General features: G+C 44.1%; 1 protein-coding gene and 1 long non-coding RNA gene across 7 annotated transcripts; one reads left to right on the forward strand and one right to left on the reverse strand.

Moving 5' to 3' along the window:
- Positions 1-1,927: 1,927 nt before the first annotated feature.
- On the reverse strand, positions 1,928-13,574 carry LSM14B (LSM family member 14B). 4 transcript variants are annotated; one of them, XM_048321811.1, is made up of 10 exons: positions 13,346-13,574; positions 9,138-9,301; positions 8,652-8,787; positions 8,080-8,196; positions 6,128-6,298; positions 5,939-6,016; positions 4,771-4,932; positions 4,446-4,599; positions 3,590-3,769; positions 1,928-3,224 (listed from the first exon to the last, which is right to left on the reverse strand). In XM_048321811.1, the coding sequence occupies exons 1-9, from the start codon at positions 13,464-13,466 to the stop codon at positions 3,598-3,600; spliced, it is 1,275 nt and encodes a 424-aa protein (XP_048177768.1). In that variant the 5' UTR covers positions 13,467-13,574; the 3' UTR covers positions 1,928-3,224; positions 3,590-3,597. The 4 variants fall into 4 exon arrangements, with proteins under 4 accessions (XP_048177768.1, XP_048177767.1, XP_048177770.1 ...); XM_048321810.1 differs by having other exon boundaries at positions 5,939-6,019; positions 13,346-13,573; XM_048321813.1 differs by lacking the exon at positions 8,080-8,196.
- Positions 13,575-13,863: 289 nt separating this feature from the next.
- Positions 13,864-26,820, forward strand: LOC125335045. Of its 3 annotated transcripts, none has more exons than XR_007207310.1 (4): positions 13,864-14,321; positions 15,493-15,605; positions 20,535-24,390; positions 26,347-26,820. It is a non-coding gene; the product is annotated as an uncharacterized LOC125335045 (long non-coding RNA). The 3 variants fall into 3 exon arrangements; XR_007207311.1 differs by having other exon boundaries at positions 20,535-20,677; positions 23,395-26,820; XR_007207309.1 differs by having other exon boundaries at positions 20,535-26,820.
- The last annotated feature ends 632 nt before the right edge of the window (positions 26,821-27,452 follow it).

Below are 27,452 nucleotides of genomic sequence, written 5' to 3' on the forward strand. Positions count from 1 at the left end.
AGTGACCCATTAAAGGACAGAGACCTTGCTTGCTTTTTTTCCCCTGGACACTTCACTTTGTTTAATGGTTCTTTTGTGTGCTGTCTGAGTTCTCAGCATATCCCTTTTTTTTACCTTAAGCAGCTGGCTTGAGGGTTGTGTTACAGCCTCAAGATAACTAGTATGGAGGTGGGAGTTTTTATTCCCTAACAGGCATCTTTCAAGGTGAAAGGGCTGGGTCTCACCACAGGCCTTGCAGCAGCCTGTGACAGCAGGTGTGTGTTTTACTGCTGAAGGACAGGACAGAGATGAGGGTTGGGTTTTGGGGGGCAGCATGTGAACTTGCTGCCACAGGCACATGGCTCAGAGCAGAGGTGCATGGCCTGGTGCTTCCAAGTTTGGTTCAGAGTAAGGTGTTGCTGTTGTGAGTGTGCAGGGGGGAGTTATTTATACACCAGGAGCTAAACAGTAACTATAGCACGTGTTACATACAAGAGTTGAAGCTCTTACCCAGTTTCTCCGTTTGTATTTGGCCTCACACACTTCCTTTCTACCCCTTACCCCAGGAGTTTTTAGCTGTTTCCTCATTTCAGAGTAGCCTCAGGGCTCTCTCATATTCCCAATTCCCAGTAGTTGGAGCAGTAGGAACAGGTACCCCTTTATTGTAAAATTTTCCCCATTTGTATCCACCAAGTGGGCGGAATGAAATCTGCCCTTGCAAGCAGCTCTTCAGTCTGCTCTTGCACAGTCAGAGAGGGTGTGACAGGGTCAGAGCAGGACCAGGGTGGCAGCAGGCACAGCAAGGACTGAATGTGGCCCAGGAGCCCCTGCCTAGGACACCTCAGCCCCGAGGGCCCCAGGGTGAGGATGCTCCAGGCATGCAGCAGAGACAAAGTTGCAGCAGAGCTCACACAGTCCGGGCTTTCACACAGCCCAGAGCTGTTTACATGGAAATGGTGCCCAGCAAGGTGTGGGCAGAGGATCCCATGGGTGTCAAGGACAGGGAAGCAGCAGCACTGCTGCTGCTCAGGGACACATTAGACCACATGAGTCAGAGGAAGCATGATCCTGGAATACTGGGTTGTTTAATTTATGAGCCCTTGGACTGGAATGTTGAAAGCAAAAAAGTTGCACTTGGTTCCCTGCTCAAGTCACTACAACTGTTCCCACACACTGGGAATTTTCCATGGGGAAGCTGACACAGCTGCAGCTGAGAGCCCCCCAGTGCTCCTGGGGAAGAAGAGCTCATAGGTAACAAGCCCTAGGGCTGAGCCACAGCCACCAGTCCCCCCCTCCTCTGCTCCCAGACAGCAGGAGCCAGGCTCAGCACTCAGCTCAGCACGTGGGACACAGCCCTGGGACACAAACGTCAGCAGTATTAAGGAACAGGGGTGTTCTTATTTACTTGGGATCTGAAGCTTTACTGTGGAAACAAGGGCATTGCTCCCACTCAACTAGAAAGGCACAGTTACACCTGAGTAATGGTGATTACACAGGAGCAGTGAGGATTTCTTACCCATGCTCTGCCAGGGCAGTTCAATTCCATCTCCACACTTAGAGCCACAGCACCAGGAGGGAAAGTAGAGGCACAGCAGCTCTGAGTGAGCCCTTTCAGCACACCCCAGCTCACAGGTGTGAGCCAGGTCCTGCAGCAGCAGCACTGGCCCCTGACAGGCTCCTGGGGAGCCCCACCAGCCCAGGGTGTCCCTCTGCGAGGCTGGGGTACATAACCCGCATTAGGCTGAGTCCCAGCACAGGAACCAGGGCAACAATGGATTTGGGTGTTTCAGCCGTTTTCCAATACTGTGTGTAACACTTCCAGGTTTGCCAGAGCTCTGCAGCCAGGTTTTCTCTGGCTTGGATGGGAGCCCTGCAAGGACAGGTGCCGGAGGAGTTGTAGGGAGTGATGTTATGGAGCTGTGTACAGAACAGAGGTGGAGGGAAACACTAAACATTTACATGTTTATTATAATTACAATTTACATTACTCCAAAGAGCAGCCCCACTGCTATGTTCTAATTCTCAGCAATAAAGTCCTACAAAAATAAATCCAAGCTTTTACAGTAACCTAGGTCAATGCATAACTAAAAAAAACTTGAGCTATGTAAGGGGTTCAGTCATCAAGGTGCTTTTTCAACAAAATTCCCTACCAACCAAAAACAGGACACATGCCTATAGCAATTTAACCCACTTATTTCATGCAAACAAAGGTAACCCCTCCCTCCCAGCCCTCTCCCCACATACAGATTTTTAAAAACAAAAGAAAAACAACTAAACTATTTACAGTATGGGGGTATAGAGGAAAGAAATTAAACATGCCCAGCTGTTAAGCTTCATTATATGGTCTCCCATCCCTAGTTGAATGAAAACATTCCAAAGTTCCACCACAGTCTACTAGAGTACAGAGAACTGTTTGCATTTGGTGCCGCCTCTGGCGAGGTACAAACCGAGGACAAACAAGTCAGAGCTTCAGGTCTCCTTCCCAGACAGTCACTACTGCCCAAAACTCTGCACCTGAGTGGGGACATTCACTGCTTCCATCCCACACGGTGTCCCCACACTCCAGCCAGGAGCCCCAAGCCTGAGGCACTCCCAGCACCCTGCAGCTCGAGGCAGAGCCACAGTCCTGTGGTACCTCCAGCCCAGCACCAGCCCACAAACAGCTGTACAGTCAGAAACACTACTACATGATCAACACTCCAGTATTCCCAAGTGACAATATACACAACTCCTCAGCACCAGGAATCCATTTCTCCAGATACCAAGTGCTACTTCACACCTGCTGCCAAGATCCATGAGACCAGCAGCACCAAAGGATCCATTTGGTTACTCAGAACAAACAAATTATAGCTGGTTTATTTCAAGTGAGCTTTGGTTCCATGTTAAAACAGCATGATTTCTCTTCTCCAGGGTTCAGAAAAGGAGTCTGACTTTGAGCTTAGACTATAGCAGCCTTGAGAGACCCAGAAAGAAGAACCATGTAAGTTAGTCTGCACTTGAAAAACACAAACAAAAAAGAAAAGACACCCTGAAGAAGGTACCCCTGAACACATTCCCTCTTCCAAAAAATATTCCAGCAGACAGTGGCTGGTCCAAAGTAAGTCCAAAATATAAGCAGTAGTACATGAAATTCTGTCACTTGAGCTGAGACAGTAAACAATATGAACCATTTTCCCACATTAGTGCAGCAGTTGGTTGTTTTCTTTCTATATACAGTTTCATCCTCTCAGGAGAGATGTTTGAACCTATGCAGAAAAAAGGTAGAATTAGATTTGATATTATGGGGTTCCTCTCCCAAGAAGAAGAAAAATAGCAAAGCTCACACCTCTGTATCAGCTAAAATACTTAGCTAGAAACCAAGAGCTGTTTGCTTGAGCTAAGCCTTTTCTCAGACAGGTGAGCCCAAGAAATCAACCGAACAATCAGCATGTTAAACACCATGTTAAACCACTCCTATCTCCTTCTACCTTAGAAATATCAGATCCAATAAGGAACAATTCTTGATAATCCATGAGACTGGAGAGCAAAACAGGCTGCACAGACAGTTCAGGCAAGGAGTAAGAGACAAGCCTGGCTCAGAGAGAGTATTTACTCTTGCTAGAGCACTTGCCTCTGAAGTTACACTCTGCCAGTACCAGCTCTGTGAGTGGTTTGGTTTCTCCTCGCTGCTCCACTCCCCCTTCCACCTCGAAATCCACCTCGAAAGCTGCGGCCACGAAGGAACCGTCCAGACACTCCAAATGTCTCTGTATTGAGCTTCCTTTCCTCAGCCCACGTGGTGCGCCTGGAACTGAACAAGGCTGAGGTCAGGTGGAACACAAACACTAAAGAGCCACTAGCTCACTTAGACAGAAATCCTCAACCCCCTGATTTTGTTGTGCTGCACTGCAACAGGAACCAGCTGCAGTGTTATGTGCTCTAACCCAACCCCTCTGCAGCCAGAGCCAAGGGAATCCCCATGCTGACACTAAAGGGATGTCTCATTTCTCCAGGCACTTGATAACATCAGTGCTGGCAGTGAAAGATGAAGCTTTCCCTTCATATTCCCAACATTTAACCTAATGCATTTCCACAGCCAGAGCTGACCTCTCTGCCCCAACTCCAGGCTTAGCTCACTCCTGTCTGCCAGCTGCACCTTCAGCACAGCATGACCCTGATGCCTCCTCTCCCACAAGCAGATAAGGAATTTGTTTAAAATCAATGGGTTCAAAGTCAATACTGGGAAACAGAAATGGAAACTCCTCTATCATAGTTTAGGCAAGTGTATCATATCAGCTGAAATGCTTTTTGTTTGATCCCACTGCATGAAGCTTGGTTCACATCACTTGTGAGCCATCAAATGCATGGCAATAGTCCCCATCTGAAGTCTATTCTAAAATTTTTAAATAATTAAACCGTGTAACATTATGTCTGAAATTTTATGCCTAAAACTCCATTTTAAAACCAAGCTTTTAGAAAACACTTACCTAGATTTCAGTTCTGAAGAAATGTTGTCAAAGAAAGACTTGGATTTATCATAATAGCAGTTGGGCCCCAGCAGGTCCTCCTCTGCATTACCATCATTGTTTTGGGTTGCCACTCCAGGGTCCCCTTTTTCTTCCCCCGTCTCTGCTTTGTCATCTGAAGATAATGAAATGTATTACACCTCCTTGAGGCACACACTGCAGAGCCATCTGTTTTCTTGCTTCCTCAAACAAGATTTGAGATGAAATCATGCAGTTTCTCAGAACAAGTTTGTCTATGCAGTGTTTACTACTAGCTCAGCAATTCATATTTAATGAAGGCACAAACCTTTAAAGTTTAGTTTCTTCTTGAATTCTTTATCAAGTTCCTCTCTGTTGAATTGTGCATTTGCACTTTCAAAGTCAAAGTCACCTTCAAACTTTATTGTATTTTCCTTCACAGTAGTTGGTCTGTTTTGTCCTCTAGAACGGTTTCTGGTTCTCCTGTTTCCTGAAAGCAGGAGAGTTTAAACACTTGGTAACGCACAGGGAGGTTACATGACTTGCTCAAGACCAGAGGAAACCAGGGATAGAACTCAGGAGTTTCTGGCTTCCAGTCCTGTGGTTAGGCCACACCTCTTTGAAAGCAACTTCTGATTTTGGCTGTAGAAGACACATTACAGCAACACTTTAACTTTCTGAGCAGCATTCCTGGATGTCAGTCTTACCACTAAGACAGAGGGCACCCAACTTTCCTTCCAGTGTGCAGAGGGGAAGTCAGAACAAGCACTACAGCAAGAAAAGCTGAGGGAGGTGGGGAATATTATCTTTCCTGTCTGCTCTTCACCTGCAAACACAGCACTGTAATTAGCCTAAAACCTGTCATGATGGCAAAGAGGAGTCTCAGAAAATCCAGCAAAAGACTCATCTACCCACAAAGGGAGACTTTTGAAACTAGACTACTTTGTCTAGTTTCTGGTTTCCAACTGAGATGCTATCCACTCCTTTTTGAAAAAGCTATAACCCCTTGCTACACACTAATTAATTTTAAGACCTGAGAGTCTGAAGTGTTGTTTTCTGTCTTTTCTCATTTTACTTGTGCAGAAACCTCTTTGAATTTCACTTTCTTCTGACCCATGCTTATACTGCCACTTTGAAATAAGAATTCTGCTCTACGGAGATGAGTGTTCCATAGTTCCCCTCTTATAAAATCCCTGGAAAGTCTTAAACAGGCTGCCTCTCCCAGTAAAAATACTTGAGGTTTCAGAGAAATCCAGTTGCTGCTGCCAAGTCACAGCATTGATTTTTATGACATACCTTCAAGTTTCTAGAAAAGGCGCTAGAACTCTGTCCCTGGAATGTTCTGAACTTCTGCGACTCCAGAAGCTGTTTTGTTTGGGAAGCATCTCTGGATGCCCAAAGCTTTCTCTCAATCTTCTGTCAGATAATCCTTCACTGAAGTTAACACCACTTGCCTTCACAGGCTGATGCGACTGTTTAGCGTCAGCTTAACCTACCCGATCTTCTCCTTTGAGGTCTTCTGTTTTCATCATTCACCTGTCCTTGGGTTTGCACAGGTGCTGCCTGAACTGTATCTACTGAACAAGAAGGATAAACTTTAAAGGAGCACAAGAACAACCCCCAGCCAGCTGTCTTGCTGGAAGGATGCTCAGGCCAGCACTAGGGCTGAAGTGGTGTGTACGTACCGCTCGCCTTGCTGTTGGCCTGCGGGACCTGCCGGGCACTGCGTGGAATCCCCGGTGTCATCTTCACTGGGGGCAGCTTTTGGGAATTCATGCTGTCAACTGGGCCAGTCTGAACAGCCTGCTCTACCATGGGGCTTTTGCGGACTGGGTGAACAGAAGGAAAGCCAGCACCTGGAAAAAATCCCAATGACTAAGTACCTCTCGGAAAATGAGCCAATGCCATTCAAACCCTGCCCACTTCTAGGGAGAAACCATTTGGTCAAGAATGATTCAAATCCTTGAGTGTGCATCATTACAGGCTAAGTTTAAGTGGCACCAGGTAAGGCACCACTGCCATACAAGTCACAGCTCTCACATCCAGAGCCTCAGTATCAGCAAATATACCCATTTGTTTCTTAAATCAAGTTAGACAAACATTAAACAACCAATCCAGGTCAGTCTCTCAGACAGTTTATACCAAAATCTAATTTCTATGTTATGCAGTATTTTACTTTACACAATAACTTTAAATCTGAAACAAAAATTCACCATTTTGAAACTGTTCAAGAAAGTTTCCCCACTTTGTCAAAAAGGTTTTGCAGTAAAAGCTTAAGCACCTCAGCTATATCCCCTTTTGTAAGCTGCTTTTAGAAGTCCTTCAACTTCATTGCTTATTGTTAGAGCTTTCAGACAAAGAAAACCTGAAACCAGACCAGGATCTCAAAGTTACCCTTTTAAATTCCTTCTTGGTCAAGGCCAAAGTGTTACCAAGACTTCTGTTGCTCTTCCATCCAGGCTTATTTATTCACACTACAAAACATGTAAATACTTTTCATGGTTTGGTATACCTTACACCAATTATATTAAAAAGTGACAGTCTTCAGTACTCAGAAGAAACACTGCATTCTAGATTTAATTAGAAGGTTTGGAGTACTACAGGTTTATGTAGTTATGCATAAGAACTGCTTGGAAGCGAACTTTAACCGAATATATTAAAAGAGCAAGAAAAGTGAAAAGCTGAAGAGTTCACACAAACCAAGCCACTGACACTTCTGGGTCACCCAAGTCCACATGAGATATACCCAGTAGGTTACATCATGCAGGTTCCCAGTTAATGTACACCTGGAAAACTTGCAAGGAAGACAGACATATCCTAAGGATTATTGAGTAGGACAAAGCTGATGTGCAAGTTTAACATGAGAAAGTTTCAAAGTTTAGCCAGAATATGGAGAAACTATGTACAGATAGATGGCCAAAAGCAGAAAGTAAGTAAAAAGCTTCATGCCAACACAAGCATACATGCTTAAGCTAAAACCAGATGAAACTAATTATCATGTTTAAATGCAGGCTGCAACCGGTCTCCCTGATCTGAGGATGGTCAGCCTGGTATCTCAACCTCCTTTAAAGGTTTTACACATAGAAGCAAGCACCCAGAACTGTGTTATTTCTGCTACCCAGGACTCAGGAATTGCTTACTGTTAGTCATGCTTTACTAACTGGGAGTCTGGACAAGGTACAATGCGCCATCATGCATGAAGAAATCTACCCTGATGTTTCCTTGATTACAGAAATTACTCCCAAATTTTTGATCAGCCTACAAGGCCACCCACAATTTAAGCAGTGTGTTTTTCTTTCCAAGAAAGGCTGACTAATTCCTCACCCATACCCTATGGTGACACATGTTCCTGGACACGATGCAGCACACTAGCATCTCTAAACTTTATCCTTCTCCTGATACTTACACAAGAGGATCCACTGTTCTGGACTTTTCTCCTGTCTCTCTAATTGATACTTCTAGGACAGGAGGAATCGTACTTCATGTAATGAAAGGCAAAAAACCAGCTGAGAACAACCTAGTTCTACTGGCATTACCCATATGAACACTATCATTCTAGGAGGGATTAACAAGAACAGAGTGTTTGCAAGTGCCATGCAGTTCTTCCAAATATTTGGAGTCCTCAAACTGCTGTTACCCTTGGAAGAGAGCTGATGGGGCTCTGAAGACATGTCAGGCTCTGAAACAGGTTGTGGAGACGGAGAAGAACTAGGGCTGGAAGCAGCTGCTGATGCTGGAGGGCTTACCAATTTCTCTAAAGAGATAGAGGGAAGAAGAGAGAGCAGAGATACATGGATAAGATACAAGGTAGTGAAACATCTGAAGGACTTGGAAAGAGGTACAAGATTCTCTAGAAAAGCATTAGAGCAGTTTATTTATACTCCTCTCTGGGAATACAAGTTTTTTTACATGTGATGTAAGGTGTGCTAGGTTAAAAATGAACTGGCCTCAACTGTCAGGTATTCCCATTAATTTCAGAAAGAAACTTCAGCTATTTAGTTTGTTTCTTTCATGTGCGTGTGTGCACGTGCAAACGAAACACAGGCCTCCTTGTAGTAAAATCATTGCACAGAGTTGTTAGCTACTTATTCACTGCTCCTTGCAGCCTCACACTTGGCAAGGAGTTTGGTATTAGTTACTGTTATTTGGTTTCACAGCAGCTGCATACAAGACCATACCTTTATTCTAGCAAGTAAAGTTCATACTTACCTAAACCTAAGGAAGCTGCATACTGCTGGCTAAGCAAAGAGCTGGCAGCAAGCTGGCTGTAAGGTGGCATACCTCTAAATGGGCTGTAAGGCACATGTGGCTGAAAGGATGATGTAGAGGCAGAGCCCAGTGAAGACTGTAACAAGACAAAGTACATTTCCATTTACAGTGTCCAGAAGTCAACTTGTTTTGGCAGTGATTCTTTACTTCACGTACAGCATTACTAAAGCTTAAGTAAATTCTGTGAGGGGTTAGTTTACCTCTTTATGTTTCCTGCATTCTCAGCTAGCTCTGGCTTTTGTTGACTGAATTCTTTAATGCTGCTGCTACTTTAAGCATTACAACAAAATTCAGGATGCTTCAAATAATCTGAAGATTCCCAGAGACACTGACTTGCCTTCATTTTTACAAGTTTTTTATCAAAATGCAGTCCGTCAACGCCAGTGTTTTATCTCAGCTTTTTATCAACACTTCAGGCTAACTTACTTGGACAATGGCAGGATCTTGTGGCAGAGTATGCTGAGCTTTTGGAGGTTCACAAACAGTGATGTCTTTGATGTCACTTCCTCGAAAAATAATGTACTCATAGATTTCTTCTCTGGGAGGAGCCGGTCTGTCTGTGGGCCGGTCCTCGGTCCCGAAGGATCGCACTGGAGCATGGAAACGGTGACATTAGTGCAGTATTGCCATTGCAGCATCGTGCAAGTGCAGATTTATGCAATTAAAAAGTATTCCTTCAACACTTGCCATTTGTAACAACAACAACGGCTACTTCCAGAACCCTCAATCTCCTTCTCACACACATCTGTTCCCTCAAATGCCAACTTTTTCAGCAGCCTGTATAAACAGTTTTGTTTACATCAAGCTGTGAAGGTAAAGACCATAGACCAGCTGGAGTGAAGAATCCTACTCCAAACCCAAGGACTTCCCCACAGTGCTGTACTCTCCTTCCCTCCCCAGCAGCTGTCCCATGCAGGCATTCAGCTCCAGACAACTGCACCAGACCACAGGAGAGGCCCCTGAAGCAGCAGGGGGAAATCTTAGAGGGCTTTAGAGCTCAAATCTGCACCTTTGGTTTCATATGTTTATTATGCAGATAGAGGTAGTTTTATCAATGATGAAAACTTCCTATTAAAATTCCCTCTCTACTCCAATGTCACTGGTTTTATGATTAATGTGAATACAAAGCAAGCCATTAGTGATAAATCTAAGATCTCAGTGCTTAGGAGGCTTTACTGAGTGCCAGCTCCCAGGACACTGGAACAGGCACTAACCAGCAATGTAACACATTAGAGTGGGAACAAAAGACTTCAGCTGACTGTGGCAGCTACCAGGTAGAAGCATAAATTAATTTGAGCCATTAAGGAAGAAGAGGTCAGACTGGATTGTTGGCACAGGAAAACAGCACAGTTACATCACACACTGACAGGTGAAAGCTTGAAATTTCAGCTACAAGTTACAGAAGCTCCAAGTTCACTACTCTGGCTGCTTTCTGTCTTTGAGAGACACTCCCAGTTCAGATGAGCACCAGCATATATTGGCTTGATGCACATTTTCTGCCAATGGAAAAATTCTGTACTGGAGTTCCCTCAATTGTTTCTAACAGGCTATCGTAGAAATACTGAAACACCTCCACCAGAACATGCCACTCTTCCTGTCACACAGATGAAGGGGGCACCACAGCTTCTCAGGAAAAAGAGCACCAAAAGTGGATGCACTGAACCCCCGTGCTGAGCATCCCTGGCACATCATGCTGCTTCTAACTTACAAGGAGTGTTGGTAGTTGTAGCCAGGGATACTCAAGGGTCCTGTTCCAGGATGAACAGCTGTATGCAGGTAGCACTTAGTGCTGCAAATGGTCTTCATCCCTGCTAATACACAGGTGAGCTCCCAAGGAGCAGGTGAATGCCAGAATGTCCCTATCACACTGCTCAGCACCTCAGCTTGCACCTAACGGGAAGGGGATCTTTACTGGTACAAGAACAAGCTGTCAGTCACTTCCTTTCAATGGCCATCTTCCATGAGTTCCTAGGGTAAATAACCTCTCCAAGTTATTTTAGATCTCCAGCTGCTGTTTGATCATATTACAGCTGTAACCCAGTCAACCAGAAGCAGATTATAAACTGAAAGCAATGCTTGTGGCCTTTTGGACATGAACTGTACCACTGATCTCTCTGCTCAAAATGAGATTATTACAGCTCACGGTAAGATGTACTAAAGGTATCCAGGGACTACTGCAGGATCCCACAGCTAACTTGGAAAGCACCATAATCAGCCCATCAACTTCCACATGGACAAACACATGACCTGCAAAGCCCAAAGCTGCCCAGGCAGCCTCTCAGTTGGCTGGTCCCAAGGCTTCTAACAAAAACAGGAAAGGCATGTCCTTGTGTAGACAAAACAGGGCTGTAGGAGTTGAGCTTGCCTGTCCCTGCACCTGAGGTGTTTAACTGTTTCTGGCACAGCACAAGGTACAGCTTTAAGTTCCTGTGGAGGTGGGAAGGGCTGACTCCCATGGAGTTAGTGACTATTGCTCACAGATGAACAGGAAATCAATCCCACACCACTGCAGCTCCTGGTTTACAACACAGTTCCTACTCATGTAAGGCTGTCGAGCTTAAGCTCTGCATGGGCAGGAAGCACAGCAAGAGTGACTGCGTGACTGGAAAGCAGAGCTTACATGGATATTTCTTGTTGAAAAACTCCAATTTCTTCAGACTTCAACAGAAGAGGAGTAAGTTTCTGGCCTTCACTGCTGACAGGACACTAGTGGGCTTAAACTTCCTTTGTTTGCAATTTAAGTTTAGCCTCTAACAAGAGAGACAACGTTCTTCTAGTGATTAATTAAGCCCATGGAATCTCCAGCATTTAAGATACTGTGCACATATTGAGGTTTAACAAATATAAATCAGTTGAAGTTAGCCTGGCTTCAAGTGAGAGGCTGAACCAGATTTCTTCCTGAGGTCTCTCTCAAATTTTTTCTTTATGAATGATAGAAGTAAAGAGAATGGCACCTGCATTGCACCTGGAAGTGTTTAAACAGTGGCATCCAGGCTTTAACAACAATTTACCTGAAGTCTGGACAACTTCAACAGCATGTCAGTAATTCATAGCCCTTCAAATGCCTCAGAGATAAAGTGTTTCAAACCACTGACACCACACACAGGGTTGATACTGCTGTGACTGACTTCAACATTGCTGCTACATTTGTAATTCTGACACTAATTTTGCTATAAAGTCTCTAAATTTAAAAACCCCTCTGAGCTACAATGAAAAGCAGGGTTTGTCCTGCAAAGTTAATAGAGGAGCTATTGGTAGGGAAAAATGTATTCTCCATCTACTGTAACAACTACTTCTTAGGCATTCCAGTTCATCAAAACTGAACACTGAGAGACCAATAAATACAAGAACTGCCAGAAATCTTATCCAGAGCATATACTTACATCATAAAGCACTTCAATCACACGTGCCTTTGAAACACACCACTTCAGCTTTTAAGTGGCAAGTGCTATGAGTAAGGCAGAGCTATGCAAGGAACCTTTCCTGCTTGCTGCTGGGTCAAGGTGAAGACCTTCCTGCACCTACAGGAAAGGAACTGCATCCTTCCAGCAACCTCTCAAGTACTTTGAGCCAAGTACTAACACAAACAGCTTCATTCGTACATTTAAATAAACGGCTACATTCCTAGAGAAAAAGTGAATTTGAGAAAACTCGCGTTTTTAACTTCAGAAAACACTCTAATATGTGTCAAATAATGTCCAGCATCATATAAACATCATTATACTGGGTAAACACCGTGGCACAAGCTGCCTTGAGGGTAGTTGTGCATCTGGCAAGTCAGTGCCTCCTGCCAGCAAACAGTCTTTCAAAACAAAAGGTGTTTGTTTTGTGGACAACCCCGATAGCTGGCTGCAGGCAATGAAGAACGTGTGAACTTCCCAGAACAAGGAAGGACAAAACTCAGGGAAAGAAAACACCGATGAGTATTAGCTGAAGTAGCCAAGCTAGACTTGAAAAGCAGAACAGACATAAGATCATGTTTGAGGGACTAAACGAGACAGGACAGGTTTTACTGAGGTGAAATACAGGAGTTCCCAGCACAGGTGACAACTAAACCCAAATGACACGGTTTCAAACATAACGATCAGTATTTCCACAAGGAAACAAAACGCAAAGCCTCGCTGAGGAGCCAGCAAGGTCGGCGAGCCAGACCTGCGTGCAGGTGCCCCACCAGCGCTCTGTGCAGCAGCTCCCACCCTCCTCACCTGAGGAGAGCCCAGTTATCGATCACGGAAGAAACAAAGACACAGCAACAGCACTGTTTTCCTCAGCGCCGGCCTGGGGCCCTACTCGAGCCGACACACAGCCGGGCAAAGGGAACCGAACCACGCACAGCGATGCCGAGGCGTCACCTCCCCGCTTCTGACAATGGCAAGAGGAGCCAGCGCTGCCGGCAGCACTTCTCCCCAGGAACTCTCCGGGAGAGCCGAGGGCTGCTCAGCATCCCGGGCCCTGCCCGCCCCTGTCAATGCTGACTCACGGAGAGCAGCAGCGCTCGGGACCCGGGGCTCCAGCCCCGCGGGTCGGGCGGGCCCCGGGCGCGCTCATTGTTCACGGCAAGGCGGCCCCCGCCGCGTCCCCTCAGCCGGCGCCGGCCTAGGCCCGCCCGCGCCCCCCACAGGGCCCCGCCTCACCCTTGGCCAGCGCCACGGTGGAGTTCTCGGTGTCGATGGTATAGAGAATGCCCTCATAGCGGATCTGCGCCTTGGAAATCAAGCTGATCTTGCTGCCGATGTAGGGGGTCCCCGAACTCATGGCGGTGGCGGAGCCGGGGGAGGGAGGCGGGGGAGGCGTCCCAGAGCCGCGCGGAGCCGCCGCACCGCCCACGCGCACTGCGGAGCCGGGACCCCGCCGCGCGCGCCTTATATAGGGCGGAGGGAGACGGGCCGCGGGGGGGGCGGAGGGGGCGTGATGCGATAACCGCGCATGCGCCGCGCGCTATTGACCAGACGGGAGAGACGGGGTCAGACTGGGAGGGGCGGAGGGGGAACACCCGGGGCCCGCGTCACGTGACCAACGCGAGCGAGGGTGCCACGTGCGCCGCGGGGCGGGGCGGAGCCGGGCGGGGCGGGGCGGGAGCGCGCGCGCTTCGCTTCCCGCGCTGCCGCGGCTGAGGGGAGCGCGCGGGGGGGGGGGGGGGGGGCGCGCTGAGGGCAGCTCTGCGATGCCGAGCCTGTGCCGCTGCCCCTTGTGTGGCACTGCTCCTCGCCCGGGTGGCACTGCCCGTGTGTCACTGCTCCTCACTCGTGTGTCATTGCCCCTGGCGCCTGTGGCAGAGCTGCTGTCACACAGCGCGGCGAGAAAGAGATCATCGCCTTCCCGTCACAGAACAGCCATGGCTGCCTCTGCCGGAGCCCCTTCACCCTGCGGTGCCGCGGTTGGTGCTGGCAGAACCGCGGGTGCCCGGTGGGCCGTGCCGTGTGCGGGTCCCCCCGCGCCTTTGTTCGGCTAGCCCGGCGCGGGTCAGCCCGGCGCGGTCACCCCGTGCTAGGCCGCAGCTGGAGGATGGGACCGCTCCGTGCGGCGTCTCCCGGGAGCTCCCCCGCTCCCCAGCCATCTGCGGGTCAATGAGAGACAACCGGCAGCATCTGGCAGATACGGTCACAGGAGGTGAAATCACTCACCAGCGAGAGGGTGGACGGGGATCAGGCAGGGCAGTTGCATTCGGGGCAGCGGGTCAGAGTGCACAGATCTCACTAATTTGTGTGACGCAAATGAATAAGATTCAAGCCCAGCAGCCGGGGACAATACAGCGGGAGCCATTGTCTGAGTGCAGGGAGGTTCGCTGGAGCTGCAGGCGCCCATGCCTTGGTTGCATGTCTTCCATCTGCGATACAACAGCGACACGGGAGAACGCAGTCCACAGGTTTATCCCCGTGTCAGGACGCCCTGCGTCCTTGCACACCATGGCTCGGAGAGCTGTTCTCCCAATGCCCCAAGCTGTCTGCCCTGTGACCTTATGTATTTTATGGTGTTACTCTTCATGCTGTTTATACAGCCTGAGGAGCAGCTCTCCCTGCCTGAACAGGGCAGATGCTTCCTTTCCACTCGTACAGGCACATGTACGTGGTCTTTTCCTTGTTAAATTGTTCTAGCATAGAGTTCCTAAAAAAATATAAAGAAAATAAAAATATTAATTGGAAAAGCAGTAATTTTGAATAAGAAAGTCAGCCCTTAAAGTCAACCCTTTTATATTTTTAGTTCAGCCTTAAGTATAACTTACAGAAGGAAAGCAGAGATTCCTTTTTTACTGCAGTAAACAGTGCCCTTTAGCGGGCAAATTGCTGGTTAGAAACTTCCCTGATGAAAAAAGTCCTCTAGTTCCTCTGTACGAGGAGTGTCTAGTTTAGCTATGTGAAAAAGTTCAAATGGAGAAAAAATAGGGAAAGAAATAATAGAAAAGATAGAAAAAATGTGGCTGCTCAGTTTGGGGCAGCTACAAAAAATTATTTATAATGAAAAAAATTATGTCAGTAGTGCAACCAAGGTAGAGAAACAGTACTCCCTCTTTTGGTTTAGATCCTCCAACTCCACCGTATGTTTAACTTGGTATTTCTTATTTCCACTCTTAAAATATTCTTTAGAAACAGTAAATGGGTCTTCAGGTTTTGCAGTTCAATTCATTTTTCTCTTTAGGCAAACCAAAATGTCACCAGTTCATAAGCACCTGTAGTTCCAGTACTTTGTTGTTTATTCAACACAAGGTAATACTACGATTTTTTTTTTTACTTTTTTTTTTTTTTTTTTTTTTTTTTTTTTTTTTTTTTTTTTTGAATACCAGGAAAGAAAGAGACAGTTACAGGTACCAATACACTGATGTGGAACCTGCAGGAAGGCTAATTAAAGCAGTGTGGAAAAAGAAAACTACACCAAGATGGCATGACCTATACACTGGTAAGGAGAGCTATGCAAACATAGAGAATTTTAGTTATAATCACCATGGCCATAAATCAGCCAGTTTCTGGAAGATACTCTTATTGTAATGAATTTCCTCAATGTCTTGTGTTTGACAACAGTCAGAGATAACAAGTGATCAGCAAGAAGAAATATGATACCTGACATTTTAAGTGGCCTGTTAGTATTATTTATTCTGCTAAAAAATACAGTACTTCATCCACTAAGTGTTGAAAGGGGGAAGGAAAGAGCACCTTTCACTGTGTAAATTCATGACAAGTGTGCTATCCCGGGCATCCCTCATATGAATTTGGCTTCATATGAAGAAGCTGACTGCAGTTCATCACAGCACTAGGAAGAAACTTGGCAGAGAGGGCCTCGTGAGCACAGCAGACACAGGATTCACGTAACAGTCATTTGGACTACAGGTGACTGTGCTCTATGGAGAGTGGAGGTAGGACACAGTCAGACCATGTAACTGCATAGCTAATTCATTTACAGGAAAACCTGTGTTGCCAGAACTCAGGAGACACCCGTGGCAGCTGGAAGGCAACTAGAGGCATTTGGGAGGGTCACCACCCATATATGTAAGCATGTTTCATAGCAGGTAAAAGAGAAATCAGTGACTTACAGCAGTGATGACAATTTATGGGGTGTGTGATGGTGAGAGAGAACTTGTGTAGTGGATGATGGCCACATCCACAGAAAGGTAAGCTGAACTGACTCAGGTGAGTTCTGGCAGAGTTAATGACAGACCAGCAGTTGGCAGAACACCTGTAACAAGCTCCAGCTGCTGGAAGAAGGGAGTCAGGCATTGGCTGCTGAAGCATCACCTCTTGCACGTGGGGACAGTGGGATGCGTTGGCAGTTGGTGGCAAAAAAAGAGGAAAGAAAAGAAACAATCATGGAAAAATGGAGGAAGTGAAAATGGAACAGAGGTTTGAATTTGGGTGTGGCAAACAAAATAAATGATACAAAGGAAGGCAGAAATGTTTGAGCCCTAGAGGAAGATATGTTAGAGCAGTAGTTTCAAAATAAGATTATGGTAGCTGCAGGGAAGGAGGGGAAAGTTACCAAGTACAGAACACAGTTCTGTAGAGGTGTGGGAAATGGGCAGTAGAAAAGAGACCAGGAATGAAGGAGGAACTAGAACAGGATGGGGAAACAGAAAAGATTCTGGAAAGATGAGAAGGAAAAAAAATGATCCATCCTTGTAAGGGCTTTTATTCTACACAAAGAAAAGCTGATGAAGTAGAATAAAGCATGTAAATTCAATGAATGAAACTAAAATATAGGGAAGAGAGAGGGATGGAGAATGGAATAAGGATAATGAAAAATGGAAATATTAATAAGTAGAAAAAATGGGAGACTTAGTAACCTGTATTTAGATAATGGGGGCTTTGTACAATTACTTTCTCAATTTCCCACAGTCTAAGAAAAGGAGATACAATGATGTATGGAGGAAATAGTGTTTCCTTACATTAGTTTGTCTTACATCTCAGGAAAAGGGGTTTCTCTTCCGAAAAAAAAATCCATCAAAACAATAAGTGTTTTCTTTTTTATTTCAGAAATAAGTACAGAGACTGTAATACCTGTAATGCTGTTCTGTCTGCTCTCCCCTTTCTCTCTTTCTCTTTTTCTCAGTTTTGAGTCTGTGCCTCAGGCATTTTAATTTTGACATCTTTCATTCCGCCCCCATATATCAAATTTAAAGTCAGTTTAACTCCTGGTTTTAAATGAAATATTTTATAAAATGTCATAGTTTTAGGCTTATGGGGGTTTGGCTCTCTTAATTAGTGCCTCAACTGTGTACTCAGTGGCACTGGCATAAATCTGCATTTTTCCATTGCACTTCTCAGCAATCCATTACACAGTCAAGACAAAAATGTATTTTACCAGTGAGGAGGAGATCACAGAGAGATTAAACTTCTTATCCAGACCCACAGAGTTTGTGAGCATGAAAGTAAACCACACTTTGGGCACTGTTTATTTGAATGCTCCAACTGTATGAAATACAAACATAAGAGGAAGAAATGCTCACGTGAGTTTGGCTGAAAACAAACTTATTTTGTACAGATACACAGTGTTTATAATGTATGGTGTCAGTATCTGAGATAAGGAATTACCTATAAAGATTAAAAAAGCAGCATTTTTTATTACTTACTAGAATTTACAGGCTCTTAATCTACACTTTAACCAGCTTTATTGTAAATACACTCATGTTAGAATGATGCATTTTTATTTTCTTGTTCCATGAATACATTCAATCCCACTTTTCATGCTGTAGTCTGTTATTCTTTTCCCTGAAAAATCGACCACTTTCTAAAGGGAAATGCAGTTCCTTGCTATAATGCAAAATGATAATTTCTTTTGTACTTGTGAAAATCCAGTGGTAAAATTACAAAAACATGCTGGAGAATTTTTCTGTTTGTGTAGCACTTCCATGTGGAAGATTCAAATTACCAGTCTGACTTCTAAATTCTTCAGTTTTTTAAGGTATATCAATATATCCGCTTTAATGGGGGGATAAACCAACAGTGCTGTTCTGACCTGTCCAGTCTTTGCTGTTTATACACCATGAATCTACTTAAAAGTTGTGTTTGATTGCCTGAATCCATCGAGGATAGAAGTCACTTTTGATGCAACAGAGTAAGGAGGGAACATACATTTCTTGTTTTTATAAAACTGAATCTTGGACATGGATAACATCTTTTTTTAGAAGGAACACAAACTTCTATTCCAGCCTTTCCACATGCACACCACCGGTGTCTACCTTATGGAAATGAGACTAAAACCCACACTCAGTACTAGACATAGGACTGAGAACACAACCCAGAATCCTGCCTGCTCTTGCAGTTCGCTTCATCACTGAAGTATTGGGGAATGGAGCAGTTAAGGAAGTGCAGGTTCCTTTTATACTGAGGCTTTCTGGATCATGAATGGCAAGATGAAGTTATCCTGGCTAAGTAGGTAGTGATTTATTCACAGATGTGGAAGCTGGATATAATTTTAAGAGATCCTTTCATGAAGACAGTTAAATGGATAGTGTTATGTGATACAAAAAAGGTCGACAAAGCTGAAGTTTGCAGTTTGGTGAAAAAAGTTGAAGGATGAAGACTTTAAGTCAGACACATTCTAAAAAAGGCATTTATGCATCTATCTCCCATTGAAAAGAGTAAGAGGATTCAGACTTAAGTTTAGAAGTAATTAGGGCATAAAGCGATATAGTTGTCTATCTAGGAGAGTGGGGAGCACTGAACAGTGCCTAAGATATCAAGTTCCATTAGGAGAAATTTCTGACTGGGTTTTTTGCTGCATAGGCTGTTTTTCCTTGGAAAATGTTGCACTGAAGTGTGGCAAACCTCAGTGTATCCTCACAGATGCACTGATGTGAAGGCATGGGATGAAGGTGGGATTTCATAAAGTTCTTCCAGGCATGAAGTGAGCAAAAAGTGGATTGAAGACACACTGCAATGAAAAAAAAAAAAGGAAGTAATAAATGGAGAAAGGAAGCAAAAAAATGTCTTATAGGGATGAAATGCTGCAGGGGATTAGTCTGCAGGGAAAGATTTTGTAGAGGTTTACATTTATGCTTTAACTGGGAGAATAAGAATCTGTGTATTGAGCCTCCTGCCCAGCTTTCTGAGAGGTTCAAGAGCTGCAGTGGTCACCAATGATCTAAATTCACTTCTGGGCTGAAGAGAGCCCAAGTTACAACCAGACTGCCACAACTGACCTACTTGGTACACTTGACAGTGTCTCAGTGGAGAGACCACGGAGTAGATGGGAGTACAGCCTGATATATCACTCTGTCACCAGTCTTTTCTGAACAAAATCAAATGTTTTGAACAGTACAAAACATACTGCAGACCCTTGGATGCTGCAGACCAGCAAATGTCACTATTCCCTGGACAGAAATCTACCTTCACCAGCTGGGTTTGGCTAAAATTCCAGAAAGCTTGACAGCAATGTTTCTTTAAGGGCTCCTTTCCTCTCTGAATTTTTCTTCCCCTCCAAATGATTGAACACATTCCAGCTATCAGTACTGAGTACTGTTTCCTTGGCACTGAGGCTTCAGTGGGGTTGAACCAAGACCCTGCTGCACAGCTCCTGCTGTGAAAATCAAACCATAGGGCAACAACGTACATCAGTGGGCTGAGGACATAGAGGAAAGAGTCCTTTATGAGATGTTTTAGTTCAGAGACCTCATTTGTATTAATTCTTTACAGTGGACTCTTCTTCAGCCAAACAGTCTCCCTCTCCTTACCTGTTTTACAAATGAGTTGTAGATTCAGCTTCTTTCTGTTCAGTGAGGTAAGGGATCATTTTACCAGCCTTGGCAGTGTGCTGTTCTTTCCCTGCACAACATCTGCTGCAGTTTTCATGGCTTGAATTGTTCCTGGACTTGTTTTAAAAGCCATGTTTCAGAAATGTCTTTGAGGATATGAATTATTAGTCATTGTTTTATCTTCTAGTGTGTTCTTCATTTATCTTCCTTATTTTCCTTTTAAAAATAAGACTAAAGAGGCTTTGGATTTTAAAGTTTATAGGTTTTAATTCAGGTTTAGGCTAAAGAGATCAAGAATGATAAAGTAATTCATAGCAATAGGATTTTAGTGCAGTTTCAGAAAGTAATTTATTTTTGTATGACAATAAACTGGGATTTAATCTCCTTCCAACTCATGCTTCTCCTTGCCATTGTAGTATTTGTGTACACACTTTTCATACACACATGAAAATTCTGACCTTTACTGTTCCAAAGCCTTTGCATTATTTGTGCTTCTTACCTCATTTTTCTATCACTGCATGTATGACAAGGTGTTTGATATTTAAACCACATTTTTTTCTGTAAAATAACTAAAAAATCTGAGACTTGCTTTTTCAATTTTCTCACTTGATTCTGATTAATATGTTTAATTTTTTTTCCAGAACACCTCACATCTTCATCTTGGACTCTGCATTTTACTCAGCAGCATCCTCAACATTTACTCTGCCTATGACATCACCTGTGCCAAACTTCCAAAGGCTGTTTGGGACACACAGTTGCTAGTAGGACATTTTGAAGACAAAAGGTTTGTGCAAGTTTAACTTGGAGCATGAACTGGTCCGAAGAATAGTGACAGCAATTCTGTTACACTTCTGTGGCATTGAAGGAGTACTGCAAGGTACCCCATACAAACAAAACTGACAGAAAGGAAAAACTTAACATAACTCCCTTGGCTCTCCATCTGGGTGTGTCATTTCCTTTGAGTTGGAAGTTTTGCCCATCTTGTCTTTTAAGAGATAAAATCTTTGTCTGACTTGCTTCAAAACATGCCCTAGTTTCTTCAGGCAACTTATGGGAACCTGTCCATATTTAACTGAGTTAGTTACTTCATTTGTTTGCAGTTTCCAAAATGGGCAAAAGCTTATTAAAGGAATAGGGGCAATTCCAGAACTCTGTCTCTGATAGTGAGAATATATTTTAGGTAGTATAAGAAAGTAATCTATAGTCTAGAATCATATCTCTAACTATTTAGACTGCTGGAGAATCCAGAAAAAAAACAAACCCAAACTTGTCTAATAACCTTTCTAGCTGTGTTTTCATTAAGTCTGAGGCAGCTCATAAGGAAGCTATGGCATGATTTATTTTAATCAGTTATTACGGAGGAGTCATTAAAAAAACAAAACAAAAACTCGGCAAAATCTTCCTTACATACTTTTTGCATTCCAAATCCACAAAAAGTTTAGATAAAATCTCATTTCATTACAACCAAAACAAACCTCCTGTACTAGACTGCTTTCATTTTTTTTCTGTAAGTGATGATGATTCCATACCTCTTCTGTCTACACTGGCTTTCCAGTTCAGTGTCTTTTGTGTCTGTTTCTTTATAATGTCACTAGGGTTAGTCAGGAATTTTATTGTCTCCTAAGGCTTGGTAAGAGCATTTGACAGACTGTGAACTAGAGATGGAGTAGGGAAAATGATTTAGCCATTTTTGTCATCTGAAGATGACTTTCAGGACTGCTTGCACATGTGATTATTCTTCCAGTTCAAACGTAAAAGAATCTGGATTTTGCCCTATGTATTGAACATATGCTGAAAGTTTTACCAACTTTATGGCCTGTTAGTTTCATTTGATATTATTGTTGAGGTAAAAAGTGTGTATTCAGGCACACACGGAATCTTCTTTAGAAATAACTCTTCTATCTTAAAAGAGAGGAACCATGGGGCTACTGAATGATTTAGATAAAGAGTGTGTCCAGCTCTGCTCCTGTAAGTTACTGTCTCTAGGCATTGTGATATCAAATAAACAAATGTTTTCATCTACGGCAACTGCTGTTTAACAACTGAAATGTGGCATTGGCTGTACCTGTTCTTGGCACTGACCAAGAACAAACAAGATGAAGGTTCATCTTCGGTTCTTTCACTTATTTTTATTTACATATTTTTGAAGGCAGTGAGTGGAGGGAAGCATATAAAGGAGGAGGATAACACCAATTGCCATAACTGGTCAATTGTTAAATGTGTCCAACTCTGAATCAAGGGAGGACAGGAATCCATTACTGGAATATCCATGGTATGATGTATCATTTAGGTTGTCTGAGGATATATTGTTGATAAAACATCCCTGGCAGGATCATACTTTGCTCACAAAGACTCACAGAAAAATTGAAGCAAAACCTGCCAAAGTCACCTCTCGCTAAAAAGAAATATTTCAAACATATTCTAACAAATCCTGACTGTAAAATGTGCAAATTGGATTTCCAGTAATGAGACCCATCAGTAGGCACATTTTCTTGACATATTCTGTCTTGGAAATAGTGATTCAATTTTCCAAAAGTCCTTTAATTTGCTTAGAGAGGAAAGCATTTTCATTTTGCCCAGTCAGTTCTAATAATTTGCTAAATTCAAAATATGTGAAATTACTGAAGCTGGTTGTAGTGACCAGAAGGACCTCTAATCTTCTAATAATATTTTTCTTTTCCCCATGAATCATGTAGGCTTGTACAAGAAATTTTTCAGAACAGATAAAACACAAATCTTTGTTGACGTGCCAGTTGATTGTTTCTTCCACAGACAGAATTCTGGACATTTGCTAGAAATCCCCTTCAGAAAATTTGCTTTAGGAATCTCTGTTAGCTGCTGGGATGTGTGGTTAGAAACTTGCATTTTCTCCTACAAGTAAAGTTCCTTAGGAATTCCCATACAGATGGGTATTGATCCTTCCTATCTTGGCAGTAACAAGCATGACGAGCTATATGAAGAGCAGTTGGGAAGGAAAACCAGTTTTCTACAGCTCTTGTATACTTTAAAGCCTTGAAGGGTTTCAAACAATAATCCTTTATCCCACAGTATATTCCCCGGGCGTTTTCTTTTGGGCACCAGATGTTGAGTTGCGTGGACTTTGGAATGCCTCAGGAGAGCCACACATAAATAACTCCTGTGTGCATTGCATGTAGCATGTTCTAGTGGCACAGTCTTCTGTCCCATAAACACTTAGGAGATTGTCAAGGCAGTTGTGTGCTCAGCTAACTTTTCGGTTTGAAAACCAAGCTCATAAGTAGTGTGCCTCTAACAGGTATTTTCTATGTCTTTCCTAATTAATAACCTAGGTATTGTTAAATACCTTGGTTTTAAAAGAGGCTATCCCTTAAGTTGTCACATAATGTATTTATTCAATCAAATTTATTTTATGAAAAGAAGAGCTGTTTGTTTTTCTGCTCTACTTCTGGAGTTCCAGTAACTGTTATGCAGATACAAACACGTCTTTAAGTGGGTGCTTTTGCCATTTCTCTTCCCTGGCAGCGTCACGCAAGGTTTCTGTCCAGAACACTGAATTGCAGCCACAGGGTGGCTGGCAGAAGCAGTCCAGTACCCATGAGGACAGATACTGTCCTTCAGTGGAAATATGGGTGTAGGTAGGTATGATTATCATAAAATAAAAAGGGACTGCACAGTTGCTCTCCAAATGTACTGTTTATCTCTTTATTTTACAGTGCAAGGGTTAAGACATTTTCTTGCAGCATACCACACTTAATTATGAATATTAATCCCTATTAGGAGCATTAGACTTCTTCAGGGATTCACCTAAGGACAACTGAAGTACATGGGATGAGTTGAAGACCAAGACTTTAAGAGTATTTTGAGATTCCAGGGAGAAGACAGTCAAGAGTGTAGTCAACAAAGGGCACTAAAGTTTCTTTATTTACTTATTTGTGTGTGTCTGTAGTAAAACTGCATTTGCCCCTAAACTCAAAGTAAAATACTTAAACAGGAAGTTTTTCCTATAGATTGTCGAACATTTGTATTCTGGATGCAGATGAAGTCTCACTGCTTTTGCTGAACTCTTGCTCGTGGAAACTGACACCCATTTGCAGAAGAATCAGCACACAGACTTTCAAGGTTACCAATGGGGAACTTCTGCACAGAACTGCATCATCTTCAACCAGGACTTCATTCCTTTGCTCCTAACACTCTTTACTTACCAAATTCTCCATTGAACTCCTGTGCTCCTCCAAAAAGAAAAAAAAAGGAAATGGGGTACAAGGCAGAAAGGTAGGGAGGGATACTGGCTACAAGGATAGGATAGTGCAGCTTTATGAATGATCTCAAAATTTTGGGTTTTGCTGAACACTTTCCAGTGGAGACTGACACAAGTGTGAATTTTGTCATCTTGTTTGACTGAACTTTTGAAATCAAGGTATTACTGGTTAAATTCCAACTTTCAGCATTTCAAATGATCCTGAGTAAGGAGCAGAGAGAGGGGCAGGAAAGAAGAGCCAGAAATCACCAGTCAAAATGGTACATGTTTCATCTGTTTATTGATGGGCCTCCAGTCTTCTGATGGGTCAGTTAAGACTAAAGCCATCTGTAGGCTTCTCTGTTCTGTCCCTTCTCACCCCAATCTCTACCTCTGTCAGATATTTCTGTAATGAGCTCTAGGCTAATTTCATTTTTAGAAAACAAACAGAAGGAGAATGGCACTACCTTGACCTGAGACAGTCTCTGTGTCATGATCTACACTGTAGATCTAGGGGGGAAAATAACTATTTTAAATAATAATATACTAAAGGAAGGAGGTTAAAGAAACTGACGCTTCTCCATTTTTCCTGGATATCTCCTGCTAGTTTCTGCTCTTTGACACACAGAGAACCCATATGTGCCTGTAATGTTCAAGATCTTTTGATGTAATTGATAGGTGCTGATGGGTGAAGTCCACAGCAAGCACTGTATATTGAGTCTGACTATTTCTACGCCAACATCAATAATTACCTGTGATCCATTACTAGCATTCTTATGCAAGTTGCTCTTGTTGTATCATTTAAAACAGAGCAGTACAGCACAGAGGAGCTGGACTCCCTGTCCTGAAGAATTCAGTCTAGAAACTTAATCCCAATGTCAAACAAGAGACAGAGTGTATGAAAAGATAAATTATTCAGTAATGAATCCTACACACTTATAATGCACAAGTTGTAATGAATCTCAGTTGCTCTTGTAATTTTGTAAAGTTGTTTACCTAATATGGTAGATGTGCCATATGGTACACTAAAGAGAGTGTTAGAATGAGGACGTGAAGATTTCGAGGTTTTTATTTCTAGTTTTGTAGGCATCTGTAAACTACATTCAAGCTGTCCTAGAATGTGAGCAGAGGAAGAATGCAGGCTGCTTTGCCCCTTTATGCTGACTGCTGCTGCCACTTGATAACATCCTCCATCTCTTCCTCCCTTGTTCCTCAGGCACTGTGGCCCAGCACAGAAGTGTATGCTGGCTAAATGCCATCAAAGAAAGTCTTTCAGCCACTCTGCACCTTTAGGCTGGTTTAGCTTAAGTCAAGCTTTTTCACCCTTAATAAATCATTTGAGCAGCTGATTAACTCTTCCGCTGGGTAGGGAATGTGACCAGGCTTCTATTCCAGAGAGTTCTTTGGTATGTTGCTTATAGAATTTCACCATAGCTAAAACTAGCAATGTGCTCAATGTGGCAGCAGCAAAGAGGTTGGGACTGCCCAGCTCGAAGCAGCATTCCTGTCTTGTAAGAAACTGGCAACACGACCTACAGTGATGTCTGTAAAATCACAGCTACTTTGCAGCACTGTAATTTGTCAAAAATTGATAAAATGGGAGTTAAAATTCATACAGATGAAAAAGGCAGCTTCTTACTCACTCTTGAGTTTCAAGTGATGGCTGAGAAAAGCATTTGAGTACAACAATAAAATATTAATATAAAACTTCTCAGAGGATGGAGGCAGTCCCTCAGAGTGATGCCATGGGGGTAAGCGAGCAGAGCCCTGGGAAAGGCTTAACACTGTAATTTTTAGTTATTGGCCAAAGTCTACTGCAGGTGAGAGGAGGACATAGAAACTAAACCAGTAATATCCCTCACCATGAACTGAATTTCTAGGATTTTTGATTTAAAGGTACACACACTATTATTTGGTGCCTGTGTGTTAAGAGCAAATACCTATCAGTTTTTATGTTTTCCCTGTGAATTTTAGGCAAACAGCTTCTCCCTTGTAGGTATGTTTGCATATTTGGGGGCAGGGTAAGATATGGACAGTACATCAGCACTGTTCCCATTGCTCCTGGGGTTGACTGTCAAGCAGATCAATTTAATTTATGTTAGAGTACTACAAGTTAAATGATCACCACAAATATGTGATGGGGGAAATGTTGACACCCACATCTGGGCAACCCCAAGTGGAAAAAAACTTGGACGCATTTGAAGTGATCCCCTAACTCATGGCTCTTGTTCTTCCAGGTCTCCACCAGCCTCTAGACAGCAGCTTTCAGGCCAGTCAAGTTCCCAGAATCATAAACCAGCAGGTGCTGAGCCCATCCCACTACAACAGAGTTCCAGCCTCTAATGCCGCCCATTCCCAAAACATAAGAGCAAAGCTTATTTTAAAATACTGATATAAGAGGTGCTATTTTAAGCTTCCTACCCGTTAAAACTTGAAAGTTAAGTTAAATCAGGCATTGGAATAGGCTGCCCAGAGAGGTGGTGGAGTCACCAGCCCGGAGGTGTCTGAGAGGCGTCTGGATCTGGGTGATGTAATTTAGTGGTTTAGGGGTTACAGTGGTAGTGCAATTGGACTTGATCTTAAAGGTCTCTTCCAGCCTTGATGATTCTATGATTCTATTCTGTGAAAGATAAATCGTACCATCTGATAATATTGTTCCTATTACATTTGGTAATATTGTTTCAATAATTCAGTTTTCTGGGGAAACAGCGCCTGGCAGAAGAGCGCATTTATTAAAAGGCAGGTTGTATTTTTACGTTATTTACTTCCTTTATGATGGTTGCACAACAAGGTCAAAGTGCAGCTGCCTCCTGTAAATGATCATGTCCACCTGCAACCAGCGCCCGGCCAAGCCCCGCGGGCCGGGCCCGGGCCCCGGGGGCTCCGGTCCCCGCCGAGCGCCGCTGCGGAGCGCGGCTCTCCCCCAAGGGTTAAGCGGCGGCGGGGGTGTAACGCGGGCTGACACACGGGCGGGGATCGCCCCGCCGTTCCGGCTCGCAGCTGCGACTGGACCGTTCAAAATTGCCGTCTCCCTCTCTTTTCCCCCCGCCTCTCCTCTCTCTCCTCTTCCTTTTCCCTTCCCGGCGCTGGGCTCGTGGCCGGGCGCGCTTTCCCGGGACCGGCCCCGGCCGTGCTGAGTCAGACCGCGCCCGCCCCCCGCCCCCGCGGCCCGGCCGCACCGAGGGGCTACAGCCCCCGGCTCGCCCCGCCAGCGGCGGAGGGAGGGAGGCAGGCAGGCGCGGGGGCTCCTCCTCGCCCGCTGCCCCCGCCCGGGGCTGGGCGTGTGCCCCGCCCGCCCCGCCGGTGGATCAGTTACACGCAGCTGGCACAGGTGCGGGGCGCC

The sequence above is a fragment of the Corvus hawaiiensis genome, chromosome 17 (assembly GCF_020740725.1).
Source record: "Corvus hawaiiensis isolate bCorHaw1 chromosome 17, bCorHaw1.pri.cur, whole genome shotgun sequence".
NCBI classification, from domain to species: Eukaryota; Metazoa; Chordata; class Aves; order Passeriformes; family Corvidae; genus Corvus; species Corvus hawaiiensis.